Source organism: Gymnoscopelus microlampas (genome assembly GCF_963454915.1).
Source record: "Gymnoscopelus microlampas genome assembly, chromosome: 2".
NCBI classification, from domain to species: domain Eukaryota; kingdom Metazoa; phylum Chordata; class Actinopteri; order Myctophiformes; family Myctophidae; genus Gymnoscopelus; species Gymnoscopelus microlampas.
The window spans coordinates 31773025-31791718 of NC_139939.1; the positions used below are offsets into that span (position 1 = coordinate 31773025).

At 42.1% G+C, this 18694-nt stretch overlaps 2 protein-coding genes across 2 annotated transcripts in view; one reads left to right on the top strand and one right to left on the bottom strand.

The window, feature by feature from the left end:
• Positions 1-1381: 1381 nt before the first annotated feature.
• Positions 1382-13257, top strand: pi4k2b (phosphatidylinositol 4-kinase type 2 beta). The gene is made up of 11 exons (XM_084080803.1): positions 1382-1947; positions 5341-5492; positions 7055-7135; positions 7343-7462; positions 8069-8200; positions 9071-9224; positions 9711-9766; positions 10232-10334; positions 10647-10780; positions 11245-11304; positions 11684-13257. Exons 1-11 carry the CDS (start codon positions 1536-1538, stop codon positions 11855-11857), a joined length of 1578 nt encoding a protein of 525 aa, XP_083936929.1. The 5' UTR covers positions 1382-1535; the 3' UTR covers positions 11858-13257.
• Positions 13258-16179: 2922 nt separating this feature from the next.
• Positions 16180-18694, bottom strand: part of LOC311054879 (von Willebrand factor A domain-containing protein 2-like) — a gene marked incomplete at both ends in the record, with an annotated part of 6523 nt that continues 4008 nt past the window's right edge. The window contains 5 exons of the mRNA XM_084070875.1: positions 16180-16793; positions 17256-17380; positions 17672-17736; positions 18171-18550; positions 18683-18694. The exon at positions 18683-18694 is cut by the window's right edge and continues 6 nt beyond it. Coding sequence (XP_083927001.1) covers positions 16180-16793; positions 17256-17380; positions 17672-17736; positions 18171-18550; positions 18683-18694 — 1196 coding nt within the window. The remainder of the gene's footprint in view (positions 16794-17255; positions 17381-17671; positions 17737-18170; positions 18551-18682) is intronic.

An 18694-nucleotide genomic window follows, 5' to 3' on the forward strand; every position in this document is an offset into this window, starting at 1 on the left:
CAACTGAGTGAAGCTGAAAACCGAGGTTCCCCCATGGGATGTCATAGGTAAAAAAATAAAGCAAGGGTTATAAAAACTATTTTCAGTCAGCAAACACATTTTTAATATGTTAATATTGGAAGACTACTTCAATGAATACATATAATTAGCTTTATGTGGGATGCCATGGCCCATGTGTTATGTAAAGTGTAATAAAGAGTGGTGAATGATAGATGTTCTGGGTTTCCCCTTTAAATGCTGGCCTAACTTTAGCTCTTCACTCACATAAACTACCATTGGCAGATCCAGTAGAAGAGCAGAGACAGGACAGTCAGTGCGTCTGCAAGTTTATTTCTGTCATAGATGACAACATGAGAGCAAAAAGCTTAGACCTTGAGACAATGGAAATGAGCAGAAAGTGATGCTTCAAGGGAACCAAAAGTATCTCTGTGTGTGTGTGTGTGTGTGTGTGTGTGTGTGTGTGTGTGTGTGTGTGTGTGTGTGTGTGTGTGTGTGTGTGTGTGTGTGTGTGTGTGTGTGCGCATGCGTGTGCGTGTGCGTGCGTGCGTGCGTGCGTGCGTGTGTGTGTGTGTCTGTCACACAGTCACTCACAGCACAGAACTCTCCCCTTTGTGAATCACTACCGACATCTAGAGGCCATGAAGGATACCGCTACATGTCAGTGCATAATAATGTTTTACTTAAATAAAAGTATCAATACTGCATTGTAGATAAGTACATTTCCGGAATTCAAATGGTTAATATATGTAATGTATTGTAATAAAAATCTAAAGCAACAAAGTAACTAGTAACTAAAGTATTCAAATAATTGTAGTGGAGTAAAAGTATAATATGTGCCTCTGAGATGTAGTGGAGGAGAAGTAAAAGTACAGAACATTTGAAACACTCCAGTAAAGTAAAAATACCTCAAACTTTTACTTAAGTACAGTACTTGAGTAAACGTACTTAGTTACTTTACACCACTTGTTGACACGTACTCATGCGTTACTATACATTATTTACTACTACATCATATCATAAAATGTGTTCATTGTTGTTTAAAGTCAGTGCCATTTTACACCGAGGACTCTAAAAAGCCTATTTATCTTTTTTTGTTATTAGCTTGATTCATCATGATTTGTGTGCATGGGGATCTCATCTTAAACAAGCTAAGTGCTTAATGAGCTATCCAGTTTAGTAGACCTTATATTGTGAATTTGTACTTCCATGTACTGTTATGTACTGTCATGTACTGTTCTCATGTCTTACTAAATAAAGTACATCAATCAATCAATCAAAAGCTTGCCTTGTAGGTCGGTACGTTTTGGCTGTGAGCGACACCGTCGCACTACGTAGTATAACACTAGGCAGCGGGGGCGCATGCGCGGCCAACGAAGTAGGAAGCAGGCACCCTTGACGGATTAATCGGCTGTTCAGCTGGAACAACAACATGACCGCTTTCAGAGCCGCGTCCCGGTAAACAGGGGGAGTCGGCGTGGAATGGACGGCTGAAAAGTTACAATTTGATGTAACCCGTCACCGTAAAGTGAGCGAAAATGATGTCAGAATGCGACCCGTGCGAGACGGCGGCGGTAGACACCGGAGGAGCAACAGCGGCTTCGACTCCCTCGGAGTCGTCCAACTTCTGCTCCTCCTCCTCCTCCCCCTCCGAACCTCCGACCATGACGACGACGGTTCGGTTCGAGACGAACCGGACCGGTGGTCCTCCTCCCGGTCCTCTACTGGGACTCTCGCTCGTCGTCGGGGGCTCGACGAACTCGAACCCCGGCGGCGCCGTGCGAATCTCGGGCTCCTGTGAGAGCATCCTCACCGAGCTGGACGACACCGAGGAGGAGGAGGACGCGCTGTTGTTGCCGTGCCTCGCCGGGAGCTCCTCGTCATCCAGCGGGCGAGAGAAGCGCCGCCGACGGAACAGACGGAGCTCCTCGTCCGAGCTGGCCTCGCCAGGTAAACCGAGCCGAATAATAGACAGATCAGGCTGTTTGGTCGGACATTATGTTTACAAGCACATTGGCCTTTGTGTGTGTGTGTGTGTGTGTGTGTGTGTGTGTTACTGTGTTAGACCAAGGTGACGCAATAGCTCCATTTTGCTCATGTGGCTGTACCTGGTTGGCAGGACACACACACACGCACGCACACGCACACACAGCTCAAGTGGCTGTACCTGGCTGGGTATCAGTTGTGTTTTGGCAATTTTATTTGCATAGCACTTTCAACAACAACAACAAGGCAATTCAATGTGCTTTACTAGTACACAGAACACAAAGCAAAGGAAACACAATTATAAAATGACAATAGGGTGCATAACACAAAATAAGTAAAATAATAACGGATACAATGACAGTACAGAAGAGAGAAAAATAAAAAAGTTTAGTGTGACAGAAATGTTTAAATACTCTTTAATGTGTAATTGTTTACTTGTTGCGTATTTGGTTTTATTTATTTGTGAACTTTAAAGCCAATATCAGAATTTACTTTATACATATGTTGTGAAGAAGACTGCCTTTTACTTTGATATATTCGCAACACAAGGTGTGTTTTGGAGCTATTTACAGTCAGACTTTGTGGTGGTGTGTAAAAATATTTAGTGTCACCATGGAAACAACAGTAGCCTATATATGCTCATTTTTGTTATTAATTGTATTTTACCATCCCTGTAACCGTAAGACACCTTAAATGGTGTATATTTATTTCTCTGTATGCATCAAGCGGCCCCTGAGAACAGTTTTACTATCGTTTTCCATTAACCTATAATCTAAACTAGGCCACAGGTAGGTTGACTAATGCTTGAATCGAAGGGGTTTGTGTCCCATTTCCCCATGGCTATTATCAAACGGTGTCCTCATCTTCCATGGCATGGTTGTGCCCATGCAGGGTTCTTAAATCAGAGCACACCCATAGACTCAGTGCAGCAATAACCTATATTCAGTAGTACTGTTCTAAACATATGCAGCAATACCCTATATTCAGTAGTTTTAAACATCAAATGCTGACATAAAGTATTATCAAGGGTATGGCAGCTTTGCGCTTGCAAAGACAATGCAGTACTTGTCAAATGATATCCCTGTGACTATTCTAGTTGCAGATTTAAAAAAAAAACAAGTTTCTAACTTTCCCTGGTCCAGGCACCTAGGCTCAATGTAGCCTGACAGCGTGTCGCGGGTTCGACTCCCGATCCCGACGGCCTTTGCTGCATGTCACTCCCCTTCTCTCCCAATTTCCTTTCAGCCTACTGTCCTGTCAAATAAAGGCATAAAAGCCCCAAAAAATATATTTAAAAAAAGTTTCTAACTTGTGTTAAAAAAACGATTCTGTTATTGCAGAGCAAAGCAGTCTGCATGCGCTATCTAAATTAGGTATTGATAGGTTCAAGAAGACATATTTGTTGTTGTGGCATAATCTGTCAGACTGTGCTAACAATGTTCCTACAAATATAGACTAATCCAAGGTAAATACATTGCAAGTAAGGTAATATACGTTATGATACAATTAAGATACTAAGTAGTGAGTAATGAAGTGTAGAAAATGTAAGTAACCTGATTGGTGTGCATCACTGACATTGGAGCAGAGAATGAATAGCCTAAAACGTAGTACAATTTGGAATTGCACCACCTTCCCTGGATAATAAGGTGATGTAGTTTGGTTGATGATAAAAGTCAACAATAACGTCATTGTGCAGCCTGTGTGGCTGACAGAGAGACGGGCTATTTTACTTCCTTACATACTGAGTGTATACAGGATGTCTCTGCCTCCTGTGCTCACACGTTTTAATATCAAGCGGTTCATATTTGAGTGTGTTGACTTGCGTGTCGTCAGCCTTCTGCATATTTCATATTCATCCACCTCACAGGCCATGGTCATTTAATGGGCCCAATAGTGCTTTCTCACAGCAGGAGGGCTGCACACAGCACTAAGCAGTAAGCTCTAGACTGACTGTTAAAAGGCTTACACAGGGAAAGGCTGGTTGCTTAGAAAGTACAGTTCTCTCTCTAACACAAATGGAGCATAGCCAGAAACGTCACTACTGTCGAAAGTCTGGAGTCAGTACACCACAACTCGGTTAAAAAGAAGAGTGGTTAATTGGCCTGGCTTTTAATGGATGGTGGTGCTTTTCTTTTTGCGGTCGTGTGAGGTATTGAACAACCAACACAAACTCATTCAGAGTGACGTCCTGTGTGTTACCTAGTACAGTGTGGGCAATGGAACACTTTATCCAGGAGAAAGATAGAAGATAAAGGTGCCTGTTACATAATGACTGAAAGAGAAAACACTTAGCAGCGCACCTTGGCCGGGAAAATCCTGATCGCGTATCTATACGTACTCTCCGGTGACCTGGAGCGTGGGTCTAATTTCTCGATCATGTCCTCTCCATTCTTCCACCCTATTCCTCTCCTTCCTGCTTTCTTTTCGTTGACTTCTTCTTTCTTCTTTTATTCAACTGAATTGCTTCCCTTTGCTTTCCTCTCATCTCTCTGTGGATAAGGGGTGTCCTCTTCATTTGTTTCCCCAACCTCAGTCGGTCCCTCCATTCCTATCATTCCTGCCTTTCCCCCTGTGTTCCATCTCATCATCTCTCCTAGGGCTGGGCAATTAACCCAAAATGTATTGAACCTGAAATATACACAACCAATAAGTGAATAACTGACTTAATGTTAATTAAATTGATTAATCTAGAAGAAGTGAAAATAAAATAAATGTATTCTATTGTATGTATCAACAAATAGATTTTTATAATCGACTAAATCGATTGGTCTGATTAACCACTTAAGCCTTGTTTTATACAGTAACAGTACTTAGTTGTACAATGGTAGCGTGCCCGTTGTGAGCTTGTAGATCTGCTATATTCACATATTTGATTTAAATAATCGTTCATTAATCGTATTATATATTTGATTTGAAGTCCTATCGCCCAGCCCGACTCAGTCGCTCCCTCCATTCCTACCATTCCTGCCTTTCCCGCTGTGTTGCATCCCATCATCTCTCCTGTGACTCAGCGTGACTGATGGTGAACATAAGGGTTCTCATCGTCAGCTGACTGTTCTGCATCTGTGGGGAGGAGAGGGGAGAAGACGTGTCATGTCATATGATTAGACCATACGCTGCATGTGTGTTTGGGTGCCTTTCATCAAAGCTGTGAGGAGGAGGTGGGATATGTGTTTGCTGTGTGTACGTACACACACACACACACACACACACACACACACACACACACACACACACACACACACACACACACACACACACACACACACACACACACACACACACACACACACACACACACACACACACACACACACACACACACAACTCTCCTGTATTTCCTCCCTCCCCTCCCAGGTGCGAACAGTGGAGACTTCAATCATTTCCCGGAGGACCCGGAGTTTGCTGATATCATCCAAAGGGCAGAACAAGCTATTGAGAGTGGAGTATTTCCCGCCAGGATTTCCCAGGGTTCCAGTGGGAGCTACTTCGTCAAAGATCCCAAAGGGGTAAGGAGATGGAGAGACTGGTTAGTCGACTCCCTTTTGTGTTTTGTTTTTACGGTGTGGCCTAGGGGCCGGAGCCGTATACAAAGCCTTGTTATTAGAGACAATATCACAGGATTGCAGTTACAGGATTGGTGAGTCAATTCAATTGTGAGTTTATAGCCTATATACAATCTATGCAATAGCCTGTCCCTACAGGCTATTGTCACATTGAACATAACTAAGCTAAGCTACATGCTAGGCTAACGCTACGGGAGATATGGCAGATTGATGGAGGAACACAGACATTCATATCCTCTGTGTTAGTTTAATGCCGATCTGTAAGCTCACAATTGAAAATGGCAGATGTACAAGCTCACACCACATCTGCAAGCTCACACACCACAATGCAACGCACAATCAGGCTTCACAGGTCTATTTGGTTACATTGATTTAAATCATTGATCTTACTCTGCACTGTTAGAGATCCCATGCCTGGGGTTTGACCCAGTCTTGTTTCTTTGAGACACAGGGAGAGAAAGAGTAGATAATAGGCAGGCCCTAGGTAGCCATTAGCCAAGAATGCATTTTTATTTGTGGAGTATAAGGAGAGCAATCCAACACACATTCAACTTCTCCACATGCAAGCTGTTCAGGCCGGGTGTTGACCAAGGAGCCACTTCTCTGAATGATGTGAGGGTTCAGTGCCTTGCTCAAGAGCACTACTATGAATGTGGTGAATGGCGGCCTCAGTCACAAAGCCCACACACATTCAGGCTGCCACCAGCCACTAATGTGATCTCATTAGGTTTTGGAGGAGAGTCAGAGAGCTCGAATGTTAGATAAAAGGAGGGAGGAATAAAATAAAGGAAATTAACAGGGGAGAGAGGCCAGGGAGAGAGGGTAGGAATGTAGCTGAGTGCAGGAAGGACCTGGATGAGGATGCGAGGCAAACAGCAGTTCAAATGTAAGCCTTTCCTGTTGCTAAGGCGTCCCAGAGTAAACCCAGGGGTTTGCTGTTGAATAATGTAGCCACTGATGCTCCCATTGATAACAGATATCTTAGTGGGATCACATTAACAGGCCTAAGCCCTGATTTTACTTGTTTGCACGCAGTGCTGTGCACCGAAAATATCCCATCTACAAGCTCACAATGCGCCGCACTGTGATGCGTTGTCAACTTGTAGATTAGCTATTTTCAGTGTGCGACACCCTCGTGCAACTTAAGTATAAATCGGGCGTAATGTGCACTTGCTAGGAGAGGGCATTGATCCAAGTATGGCTTGTTAATGGCGTCTCTCTGACTCTTATTCTCTTGCCTTTGGATCATCTGTAGTTGTAGGCTCTTTTTCTTCTTGTGCTTTGTTCTTATGTCGGTTTCTATTAAGCCCTCTTTATGCTATTTCTGTTACGCTATATGTGATCTTATTCACCCATTCTTTCCATCACTATAAACCTCTAGGCTTTGTGAACATATCCATTGGTCTTGTTAATACAGTTTATACATATTTGGTTCTAGAAATTGTTCATTTATGTGTTCTGTTTTTTGATTTTTCACATTTGTGTTTTTGCCTCTCTATCTGTAGAAAATCATAGGTGTTTTCAAACCAAAGTCAGAAGAGCCTTACGGTCACCTGAACCCCAAATGGACCAAATACTTCCATAAGGTATGCTGCTGTGTTGCATGTTTTTGTGTCTCCAGCAACAGAAACACTGTAAACAAAGACATGTCTATGAAGTGTTAAACAACGGAAAGCACTTAACATTGCCCTGTCTTCCCTTTCCCTCCCTTAATTTGTTTTCCTCTGCTCTTTCTTCCCCTCCATGGACCTCCTCACATCCTTCCTTCCTTACGTCTTTTCCCTCCTCTCTAGTTGTGCTGTCCCTGTTGTTTTGGTCGAGGCTGCCTGTTGCCCAACCAGGGCTACCTCTCAGAGGCTGCTGCCTCGCTGGTCGACACCAAACTGGGCCTTGGAGTGGTGCCCAAAACCAAGGTGAGCTCTATGTCTGTTCACTGGAGCGTGGACGTTGTCAAAATCCATAACCTGCATTCCATTGAACGTAATCAAATGTATGTCGTGTTAACCCATTCAATCTGGGAACGCATCTGTCATTTTAGATTTCTTTTGATATTCAAAAATAGTAGATATACAAGCTCATAGCGCGGCACCGAGTGCCGTGCTGTGAACTTGTAGATCTGCCATTTTTTTGAAAAATCGTTAAAAAAAAATTCTTATTTTTTTCAAAAATAGCAGATCTGCAGTCTTAATAAGTTAACCATTGTCAACCTGTTGTCTGTATTTTGGGCAGGTCACTACATAAATGTTCAAAAATTGCTGATTTACAAGCTCAAAACGCAGCTTGTTCATCGGCTATTTTCACCACTCGTATTGTAAATTAGTAATAGTGTTTATCAACCTAGTGTCATAGTGTTGTAAATTGGCTATTTTTGGGGAAGAGATTTGGTATAGACTAGAGGGATGGGCAAGGATAGAGGGGACCTCGGGCAACGAAGCATATATGGTTTAAAGGGTTAATTCAGTGGAGCTCAACCTGAATGTGAATCTATTCTAAAGTGAAGTTTCTGTTTTTACTGTCAGGTGGTCTATCTATCCAGTGAGACGTTCCACTACAGTGCTATCGATAGAGCCAAGTCCAGGGGAAAGAAGTATGCCTTAGAGAAGGTCCCTAAGGTGGGACGACGCTTCCACAGAGTGGGCTTGCCACCCAAGGTAACCATCACAGTCATTATGTACAGTGGTGTTTTGGTCACTGCACGGGACACCACAGCGTGTGGCCAGTATTCTTTCATGCACATGCGCAGTTACGGCACAGTACGGGTGTGCACCGTACTGCCGAATAGAAAATCACCATTACACCACAGTTATGCCTAGTCCTAAGTAAAGCTTAAGCTGATGAAATCAGCACCGTTAAAATATGTATTTATTTTTAAATACATTTTATTTATCATATGTAAGGCATTTTAACCTATTTTATTCACTTCCATTTATTACTGTCTTTGTAACAGAAAAGACCTACAGTATACAGGAAGTTGTTTAAGGAAGGCAGCAGACTTACTATTTTAACTCTCATGCTGTTGATCACACGTTTTGCTTATCAACACTACATCTTGCTGCAGTACATCAGTTATACTAGAGTGTGTGAACAAATAGTTGATTATACTGTATGTGTATACTGAAAGACAGTGACTATAGTGTGATCATTGTGTTGTGTAGATAATGTATGTTCAATATGTTACAGGTGTACATAATGTATGCACAAGATGTTCCAGGTTTAGATTACTGTGTGTTCAAGATTGGACAGGTTTAGATAATGTGTGTTCTAGATGTGAGAGGTTTAAATTACCCTGATGAAGTATACCCGAGAGCCAACACACCGTGGCCATTTGTTTGCCTTGCTCAAAGGGGGGAGGGTTTGAAGACAGAGTGCCTTAGTTTTTCCTTCATTGGATGCAACGCTGGGTGATATAAAATCAACTTCTCATCTTTATTTTTAGGTTTAAATGTGTGTTTTGTATGTGACAGTTTTAAATGATATGTGTTCAAGATGTGACGGGTTCTTTCTCGTCTGTCTATGTCCAGGTTGGTTCATTTCAGCTGTTTGTGGAGGGTTACCATGAAGCAGACTATTGGTTGAGGCGCTTTGAGGCAGATCCACTGCCGGAGAACATCAGGAAACAGCTGCATTCACAGTTTGAGAGGCTGGTGGTGTTGGACTACATCATCAGAAACACAGGTGTGTGTGCGTTTGTGTGAGTGCACGCTCAGTCGTGCACCATGTCTGTGTTTACACTTAAGATTACTGTATACTGAGCTAAGATAGAGCATTGCATAATAGTCCAAAAGCCACCTCGTTATCACCGCCACATGCAGAGTTGATTATGTCAATGCTATTACTTGTGCCTTTGAAAGAAAATATCTTAATGATAAAGTAAATGTCATTTACATCAATGGTCCTGTGTGTTTGGTAACAGTTAGTCATTTACTGGTATTGTCGTCAGAGCTCAGTTGAAAAAGGAAGTCATCAGAGCTTTCTTCCAGAGAAATGTCATGGTGTGTGAGTCAGGAAATGTGTTAGTTTTTAGCACAAGGGCAGGGCTGATTCCCAGTAGCTTCCATTCTGAAACCTTTTACAGTGCCATGCTCCTCCCACTAGCTCTTATCTCCATTCATGTCCTTTATTTATTAAAAATGTAAGTAATAAATTATTCTCCTTCCTCAGACCGAGGGAATGACAACTGGTTGATCAAGTATGAGAAGCCAGGAGAGGGGGAGAAGGTGAGACCTGGTTTACACAGACAAACACGTCATTAGTTTCAGGAGTTACAGCATGTAGGTCATGGTGGAGATAGGGACACGCTGGCTTCAGCATATCACTAATCTCATGTGCTCTGCTTGAGTCATACATTGGATAGATATACAGAGTCTCATATCTATATATAAGGTTTCTCTCTGACACACACACACACACACACACACACACACACACACACACACACACACACACACACACACACACACACACACACACACACTGATTTCTAAATGACCAAAGGTTGTTAGCTACCTGATGGATAAATTAGTCAGTTATTGCTGATGACAAACTGATTCATACTTTACACTGTTGAAGAAGCTAAAATAGAATAAATAATGTTGTTTTTGTCGACTGATACGTAGCCCAACACTTTGTCTCTTAAACATACATGAGGCTTAATGCTCTCTCTCTCTCCAATCCTGGTGTAGGACACAGAGTGGCCAGAAAACAGTCCAGACTCCTGCATCAAAATAGCAGCCATAGATAACGGCCTTGCATTCCCCTTTAAACACCCGGATGAATGGAGAGCCTGTAAGTTGGTTTTGTAACTCTGTATTTGCCATGCATCATCCTCTTTTTTTTTTAAACACTTTCAACCTGGTGTCATTATTTTGGGCATGTTGTATTTTTGAGCCTCTTGGCTTTTTATTTTGCTATTTTGAAATGGCACAAGCTAACAACATGTCTCTTTGAAAGCTTGTAGATCAGCTAATTGTCGTACGACAAATTATAGGGCTTATAGGGCTTAAGTTGTCATTTAAGTGAAAAGCTGCTATGGTAATAAAGTGCTGTTGGAATGTGTAATGTGAATATGAATCCCTACTGTTGTGATCTCTCTGTTAGACCCTTTCCACTGGGCATGGCTGCCCCAGGCCAAAGTGGCCTTCTCTCAGGAGACCAGAGACCTGGTGCTGTCCCGTCTCTCAGACATGAACTTTGTCCAGGACCTCTGTGAGGATCTCTATGAAATGTTTAAGGTAACTGCCACTCAAATTAAACAATTTCAAGTAAGCTTGTATTGTATCGGTATGAATATAATCTCCAAGAGAGTAAGTTTGTTTAGTCTTTGTCACAGCACAGTCTCTGGTATTTCAACAGCTTATTTCCTCTTCCATTAATGTCTGCGTCTCCTGACTATCTGTATTAAATATCTAATATTTATAAAGATATTTTATAAATAGCCACAAGTTTTGTTTTTGTTATTCCCGCTTTCTAGTTCCTCTTATTCACACTCTTCCATCTATAAACGTGCGACGGCTACAAAGAATGTCACAGTGGTGCTCTGCCACCTATCAAGCAAAAGCTATCTACCCCACTTTAGTGTGAACGTGATCCCATCTTAACCTTTAACATGGCCAGGGAATGTAAAAAAAAAAAAACAAGCATTGAAAGTAAGTTAATGAACAACTGTAAGTAACATGCTTTATTCTCCTATCTTCAGACGGATAAAGGCTTTGACAAAACCATGTTTGAGAGACAGATGTCGGTTATGAGGGGGCAGGTAAGCACAAGCTTTGAGTCTCCAATATCAGTCATTTGTTGTGAACTTTACAGTTTTCATGTCAATCCCGCCATTTTCGGACCCATTTTCATGTCTTCCTTTCCCTCATATTCATCTCATTATCTTGCTCTCGCTCTCTCTCTCTCCTGCATGCCCCTCTTGCTCCCTACTGCTTCCGGTCATTTCCTCTGTGCCCCCTCGCCCGTCCCTCTTTCATGTCGATCATTCTTCCTCTCCCTCTGGAACACCTCCCTTCTTGATTCATTCCCTTGTCCCCTCCCACCTTTCCTTCCCACAATGCCACCCTCTCTCTCTTCTTTCTTTCTTCTTCTTATCTGTCCTACTCCTTACTCCTTCCACCACGGTCTCACCCTTTCAGGTGTTGAACCTGACTCAGGCGCTGAAGGACGGGAAGAGCCCCATCCAGCTGGTGCAGATGCCCCGGGTGGTGGTGGAGCGCAGCCGCTCCGGAGGCCAGGGACGTGTGGTCACCCTGGGCAACGCCTTCACACAAACCTTCCACTGCAAACGGCCCTTCTTCACCTCCTGGTAGTCAGAAGGTGAGGGGCCTGGAGGGATTGTGGGAGGTTTTTAAAGAGAAGACAAAGCACTTTGGCTGAGATTTATACCGCAACTTCTACTTGTCCTCCTATCAGGAAAGAGGAGGAGGAGGGGGAAGGTGAGAGTAGCATCACACTGGACGGTTGGTGTATATGTCCTCTTGCTGGAAGGGAGGGCAAGTGGAAGCAATGTGCGATGGAGGGAAAAGAGAGTATGATGGTAGAAAAGAAGGGCTTGTGAGAACCAACGGGTGTAGGATCCTCACGTTTTCTTTGAAGGGACTTAAGTGTAGAGCGGAGAGGCATTCTTGGAAGAAGAAGCTGGAGATACTGGCATACCAGTGTCTCCTAGAGACCTTGTGGTTGTATAGTTACCGTGGTAACCTGACTGGGGGTGGTTCAGCTTTTACACACGTTGGCTTTGTTTATTGTTAGGCAGAAAGGAGGGTGGGTGTTTTTCGTTTACCCACCCCAAGTACCCACTAAAGCCTCTTGCATGGTCTCTCTCCAAGGCCTGCAGCCAAAGAACATGCGCTTCTATTCCACCATCTACTGAAAGACTTGAGGTCTAAGAGTATTTGGGATTCTTTGAAATGACCAGGACCGGTTTCGGAGATCTGGGACATTTATTCCTGATCTGGGACACTGTCCCAAGCCTTGCCTTTTCAGTTGTTGGCTTAAACAGGCAAGTGCGTGCACTGCCGTGAAATATTTTATTAGTTTCACACATCACCAGGCTAATCATCTGATTTAAAGGATTCTATCTCCCATTTGACCCTACACAGAAACATTCTGTGTCTTCATTTCACTTTGAGTATAAAAATGGACTCTTACAGGTCACTTTTTAATACTTTGTGTTGTGTTATATAACCAAATAACCAAATTGCGACTGTCAAAGTGAAACCCAGTGTCTTCAACTCTCACTACTGCCAAAATCCTTTCAAAAGAAAGATTAATGGAAGGCTTCAAGAAGAGAATATATTGTCTAAACTTGAACACAAATTGTAGAAAGACGAAAAAGGAGTCACATTGCTTGAATGTAACCTGTTAAGTTTACGGTTTCTACACAGATTCTTCTCCGCATCATTTCAGTGTGAGGGAATTCTGTCAAAAATAGGATTTTCTTGCAACAATGAATGTATTTGTTGTTTGACATGTATTTAATAAATAAGCTTGCTCTTGAAACATTGTGGCAAGAGGGAAACATGTCCTTCCGTTTTACATCACAGTATATGAGGAAAAAAGATTGAGGACAATATAGCACATGCTCGGTGCTGTTTGGTTTTCTTATGTATGCATCTTGAACTTTTTATTCCAACCGAATGATTGTATGAGTAGAATTGTATATTTAAATGAAAATAACAAAATAAATTTGGGATTGGTTACATATAAATCCACGCTTTTTTTGTGTTTGATTTTGAGTGTAATGACATATTAAATTGCATAATATGCACCTGCATAACATATCCATAGAAAAAATAGCAGTGTTGTCTCCAGGTGCTATTTGAATAAGTGTTGATGGGAGTGACGGGGGACCAGAAAGGAAGGAAACCAGTGGTTTCTAAAATTGTTGTTACAACACATCCTCAAAGAGATAACACAACGTCTGTAGACATTGACATAGTATGCTCAGCAGAGAGCTGAGTAACCGGCTAGTTTAGTCAAGTGTTGTAACGGCAAGGCTAGCAGAACATGTTGTCATAGACCTGTGGCAAAGCTATAGCAAAGTGTACACAGGTCCTAATGATTAACTAGATGATGGAAGGCTGTAATGGCCCTGGGCCGAGTTGAGCCATTAATAGCTGTGGAAAAGGCAAAGCATATAAACAGCCTGGAGCTTCCTCAACCATTTAATTTAAATTATATAAAAAACGGTTATATATTGATGTTTTCCTTACAAAATGAAGACTCAGAGTTTATGTAAATCAGTCTAAAGTAGGAAGACAGAAAATAAACTATTAAAACAGTTGTGGCTCTATAACAAAATGAATTTTATTTAGTTTATCAAAATAACACATTTTGGATAGACAACAGATTAATCTAGCCTCTAGCCACGCCTGACAAGTACTTTCCTTATTCCCACTGCAATGCCTGCTGTGTTTGAGGTCTCATTCAAAAGATTTGTCTTGGAGAGCCTCTTGGGAACCATTTTACCTCTCTTCATATTGATATTGAAACCCGATTCTGGCTCAACAAACCTCCCTGAATAAACAGCAAGTGTCTTCTAACTGCAGAGTCCTATGCTTGTGCCCGTGGTGTATTCCAAATTCAGGGCTTTGGAAGCAGGCCTGGTTCATCTCTGCTACATCCTTTATGGATAAAAAAGGAATTTAGGGAGCAATGCCAACAACCTTAAAAAGCATCCTTAGAGCTGGACATCATTGCCATGGCAACATCATGAAAATGCTATGGTAACCAAGGATCTTGCTAGGCTAATCTTGCAAAGTAAGAGCATGGATTAGTACACAAACCCTTTGTACATCACCCTTTGTGATTGACAAAGCAACACAAGATGCTAATGTATAGTCTTATAATGTAAAGAATCCTAATTCAACATAGTTCAGTACATTTAATTGGTTTATTAACCTCTTTCAACCTGGTGTTCCTATTTTGGGCATGTTATTATATACAAACAAAATTCTAAATTGCCAGATCTGCAAGCTCACAACACGCAATACTAATCATCTTATGAAGTATATAGGGTTTGAGTGGTTAATGTAAGTTCAGGTGTTGTTGGGCAGATGCTGTAAAGTATCTTGGGACCCTCAAAGGTATGTATTGTTTGCCACAATTAGGTTCTCTTTGCGAGCATTAAAAAGAAAAAAGCATGTTAGCAACCACTTATCTCACAGCATTCTCTCCAAGCCTGACACTGGCAGCTGTAGCTGTGGAGTGTAATCATGCACACCTCTCCATTTAGACATGGATCATGTGACTGGGGCATGCACATCTGGAGTAATACTAAAATATCATGTAACACCACATGGATATTTTGTACCTCAGTATTGTAACATAATCTACAGTAGCTTAAAGGGATAGTTCACCCCCAAAATGCCGATTATTCACCCCGTGAAGACTTGAATTCTTTATTCTTTATAATTTTTTAGTTTTTGTCGCATTCCTATGCCAATAATTTGATGACCGGCAGCGGTTCCCGTAAGAGAGACAAAGTGTCTCCTTTGTGTCTCATACCGGAACTGCTGCCTACCGGTCTGCTGGTCATCAAATTATTGGCTTAGGAATGCGTCCAAAAAAAAGAAAATCCATGAATTCAATGGGGTGACTAATCGATAGAAAAAAAGATTTGTTTTTGGGTGAACTATCCCTTTTAATGCTGCGTTCACACTGGCAGATACAAAGATACAGGCTACCTTTCATCTTCCAATGAAGCCGGCGACATGAAGATGCATCACACGTTTGTAGCTGCTACAACAGCTACAAAGCTGCAAAAAAGTTGAGCTGATTTCAACTTCAGCTACAAAGATACAAAGATACAAATATGCTGTGTAGCTTTGTATGTTTGTATCTGGCAGTGTGTGAACGCAGCATAACACTGCCCCCTGGAGGACCATTTTCTCCATGTCACTCTTATTTATTCAGTACAACTGCCCATGCCCCAAGGACATGCCTGTGTGTGGACCGAGTTCTGATGAAAAGCCACTAAATACTCCAAGAATTTAGAGGATTCAGTTTGTGGAAAATGCACCACCGACACGACTAACTTCCGGAATATACTTAATGTTTCCATTGTGGATTTCCTAGAACTGCTTCATTTAGCAAACCTTTATAGCAATCTGTTGACCTTTCTATTAGATCTGGTTGATATTGTCAAAATCAAATCTCTCTATATCCTCGGTATAGATAATATGACAATATTTTGGGGATGACTATTGGTGCTTTCAGAAGATATTCAGAAGATATTTACTCACGCATAAGCATAAGCTTTATGTCTGTCCCAACAGAGTGGTATTTGCAACGATTTCAGAAGTACAATAAAGATGGCGGTGCATCTAGGCTTCAATCTGGTCCAATCTCCTTCAAATAACTTTATGGACATTGTCAACCAGTAGACATCCTATTCGAGGGGAGACCCCCTCCAACCACGGCATATGTGTTAGTTACGAATATTGCATAATGTACCATACACCTTGGTTAAACAATAGTTCATTAAGTCCTGGATTCATTTGTAGCTTTAAAATGTTTAAATCTGAAACTAAAGACATATAAAATGGCAACATTTTTTAGCTATAAGACATTACAATAACCAAAATCCCAGATGCTGTCTTGGCATAACAACACTGATTGATATACAGCTCTACTTTTTATCATATTCATTGTAGTGAGATGAGCCTCTCCTCTCAGCTCGACAGATCCTCTGAACCACATCATTGACATAGAGCTTCATGTCTTCATAGGATGGCACTGCCATCGTCATCCTAGCACTTCCTGCTATCCTCAGAAGGCCCTGTGATTGGCTCGAACCGGGACGAATCACAAGCAGCGCGATTCCGTTCTCTCTCAGCTTCTCTGTGACCACGACCAGGTCATCATCGTTAACAATGCCTTTGTTCTGCTCATCAATAACCGACACCACCACCTTATGAGCCCGTGGCCGTGCCCCGCTGCGCACGCTGAGAGTGTGTTCCATGACGTAGCGCAGTGCCCTGGCAGCTGATGGAGGTCCTCCCAGGTACGGAGCCAGGCCGATGGCTCTTTTCATTCCAGCTTCACTGTCAAAGTCGCTCAGGCCAAACACGGTGCGCGGTTTGGCGCCGTAGATCACCATGGCGACCTGGGTGAGGTCGGCGTCCAGGTCGAAGTTGGGAATGGTAGCTCTGATGAATGACTTAGCGAGGCGGAAATCACTGCGGGAAGTGGCAGCGGACGAGTCCAACACAAAGACCAGGTCCAGAGACTTACTGGAGCAGCCTAGGAGGAGAGAGAGGATCACAAACACCCACATTTACAATGCTGATTAAATGTATTCCTGATGCACACAACATAAGTACACTGGTTTGATACTGTTTGATTACAAAAAAACACCCAACAATACCCAAATTCTGTTATCAGTAGAGCCCGACCGATCCAGTCTAAATGATATATCATTTGACGGTCAGCAGTTATGCAGATTTTTAACCACTTTCAACCATTCCGTCCATATATATACAGCGTGTGTATGTGTGTGTGTGTGTGTGTGTATATATATATATATAAACTATTTTAATAGAGCTTATGTGTTTAAATAAAGTAACTTAGTTAAATGTTTTCAAATAGAAACTTTAATCAAATAATAATTTTTTCATTGATTAGAAAACTTTTTGGAAAAAATATCGGGTCAAGATCGCATTGGTCGGGCTCTATAATTATTAGCCAACCATGCTCTGTTCCCACCTGCTGATGTGAGGCCACAGACTTTGGTCCTGAGTTCCTGAACCTTCCTATGAAGCTCCTGTGCATTGTCATAGGTGAAAACCACTTCTGGGTCAGAGGTGATGCGAATGAGCTCTGTGTGCATCCTGCAGAGTGTTCAGAATAATAGGTATATGTAATGGCAAAGTTTAAGCAATGGTCCTTTTTAACACTGTAATATCTTAAGTCTCAATTTAAAAGAGTACAAGAACCAGATGGATACTTTTTTTTAATCTCAGATTTGCAATGTACTGTTGACTAATGTGTGTGACATGTATGTAAGTTCCTACTTTAGTTTACTGTCCCAGTACAGATATCTTATACTGTACCTGCAGAGGAGATGAAGGAACAACCCAACATGCACAGGTGGTGATAAAACAAATATTTATTTTTCCTACCTGGAGGGAGCCACAGCCAAGACAAATACCTCTCTCTGCCTGGCTTTCTCCACTGCTGCAGACACCTTGCACACACAAAACCACAAGCTAATCAATTAATTTATGTTGAGGTGATGGTGTTTTGCATTAGAAATATACACAACCAAAACATAGAATTACATTGACTCAAATCAAAGTGAAATATTGGTCACATTCTGCATAATCCTTTTCTACACTGTAAAATCCTATGTGTTAGTTTAACTTTGATAATTAAATAACAATTAACTCAAAGTTAAATGAACAGAAAAACAATTTAGACTACATTAATCCCTCTACACCAAATCTCTTTGCTGAAATGAGCCGATCTACAAGCCCACAATGCACCGCAACATGCTTTGATCTAGTAGAACTGCTATTTTTGTGGAATGTTCATCTATTATGACATGCCAAAAATAGGTTTCATGTGGCTTAGAAGTATTTTCCTATTTCTATACAGCTTTAAACGTTCTAGGATGCCTACCGGGTCTTTAGACTTTGCCCCAGTGAGGAGCACCACAACGTGGGGTACCTCGGTCCTGAATCCCCCCTCCAAGTGGAAACTGTTCTCTGCCACGTGCACTAGTGCAGCACCCGTCCGCGTCGCCCCGCCTCGGAATGACACAGCCTCCAGGTCCGCCAGGAAGTCACCTGTGCTGCCATGACGGCCTGCTGGGATCTCCATGAAAACACTGTTGGCGTACTGGGCAACAGCCAGTACGATTTGAGCAGAAGAGGAGCTGATGGATAGAGTGAACCTCTTGATGAAGTCTTTGGCCCGCTGGAAGTTCTCCAGACCTGAGGACCACGAGCCGTCAATCAGGAACAGAAGGTCCACAGAACATTCCAGCAGACCTGACGGTACTGACACAGAGACACACAGAGGGATTGGTCCATTTGAAAGAGGGGCAGTGTCGAATATGTATTTTTAAAAAAACAGTTCCATCGTTTTTTGTGGGAGTTTTGACAGAAGTAAATATATATTTAAATACTTACTCAGATACTTCC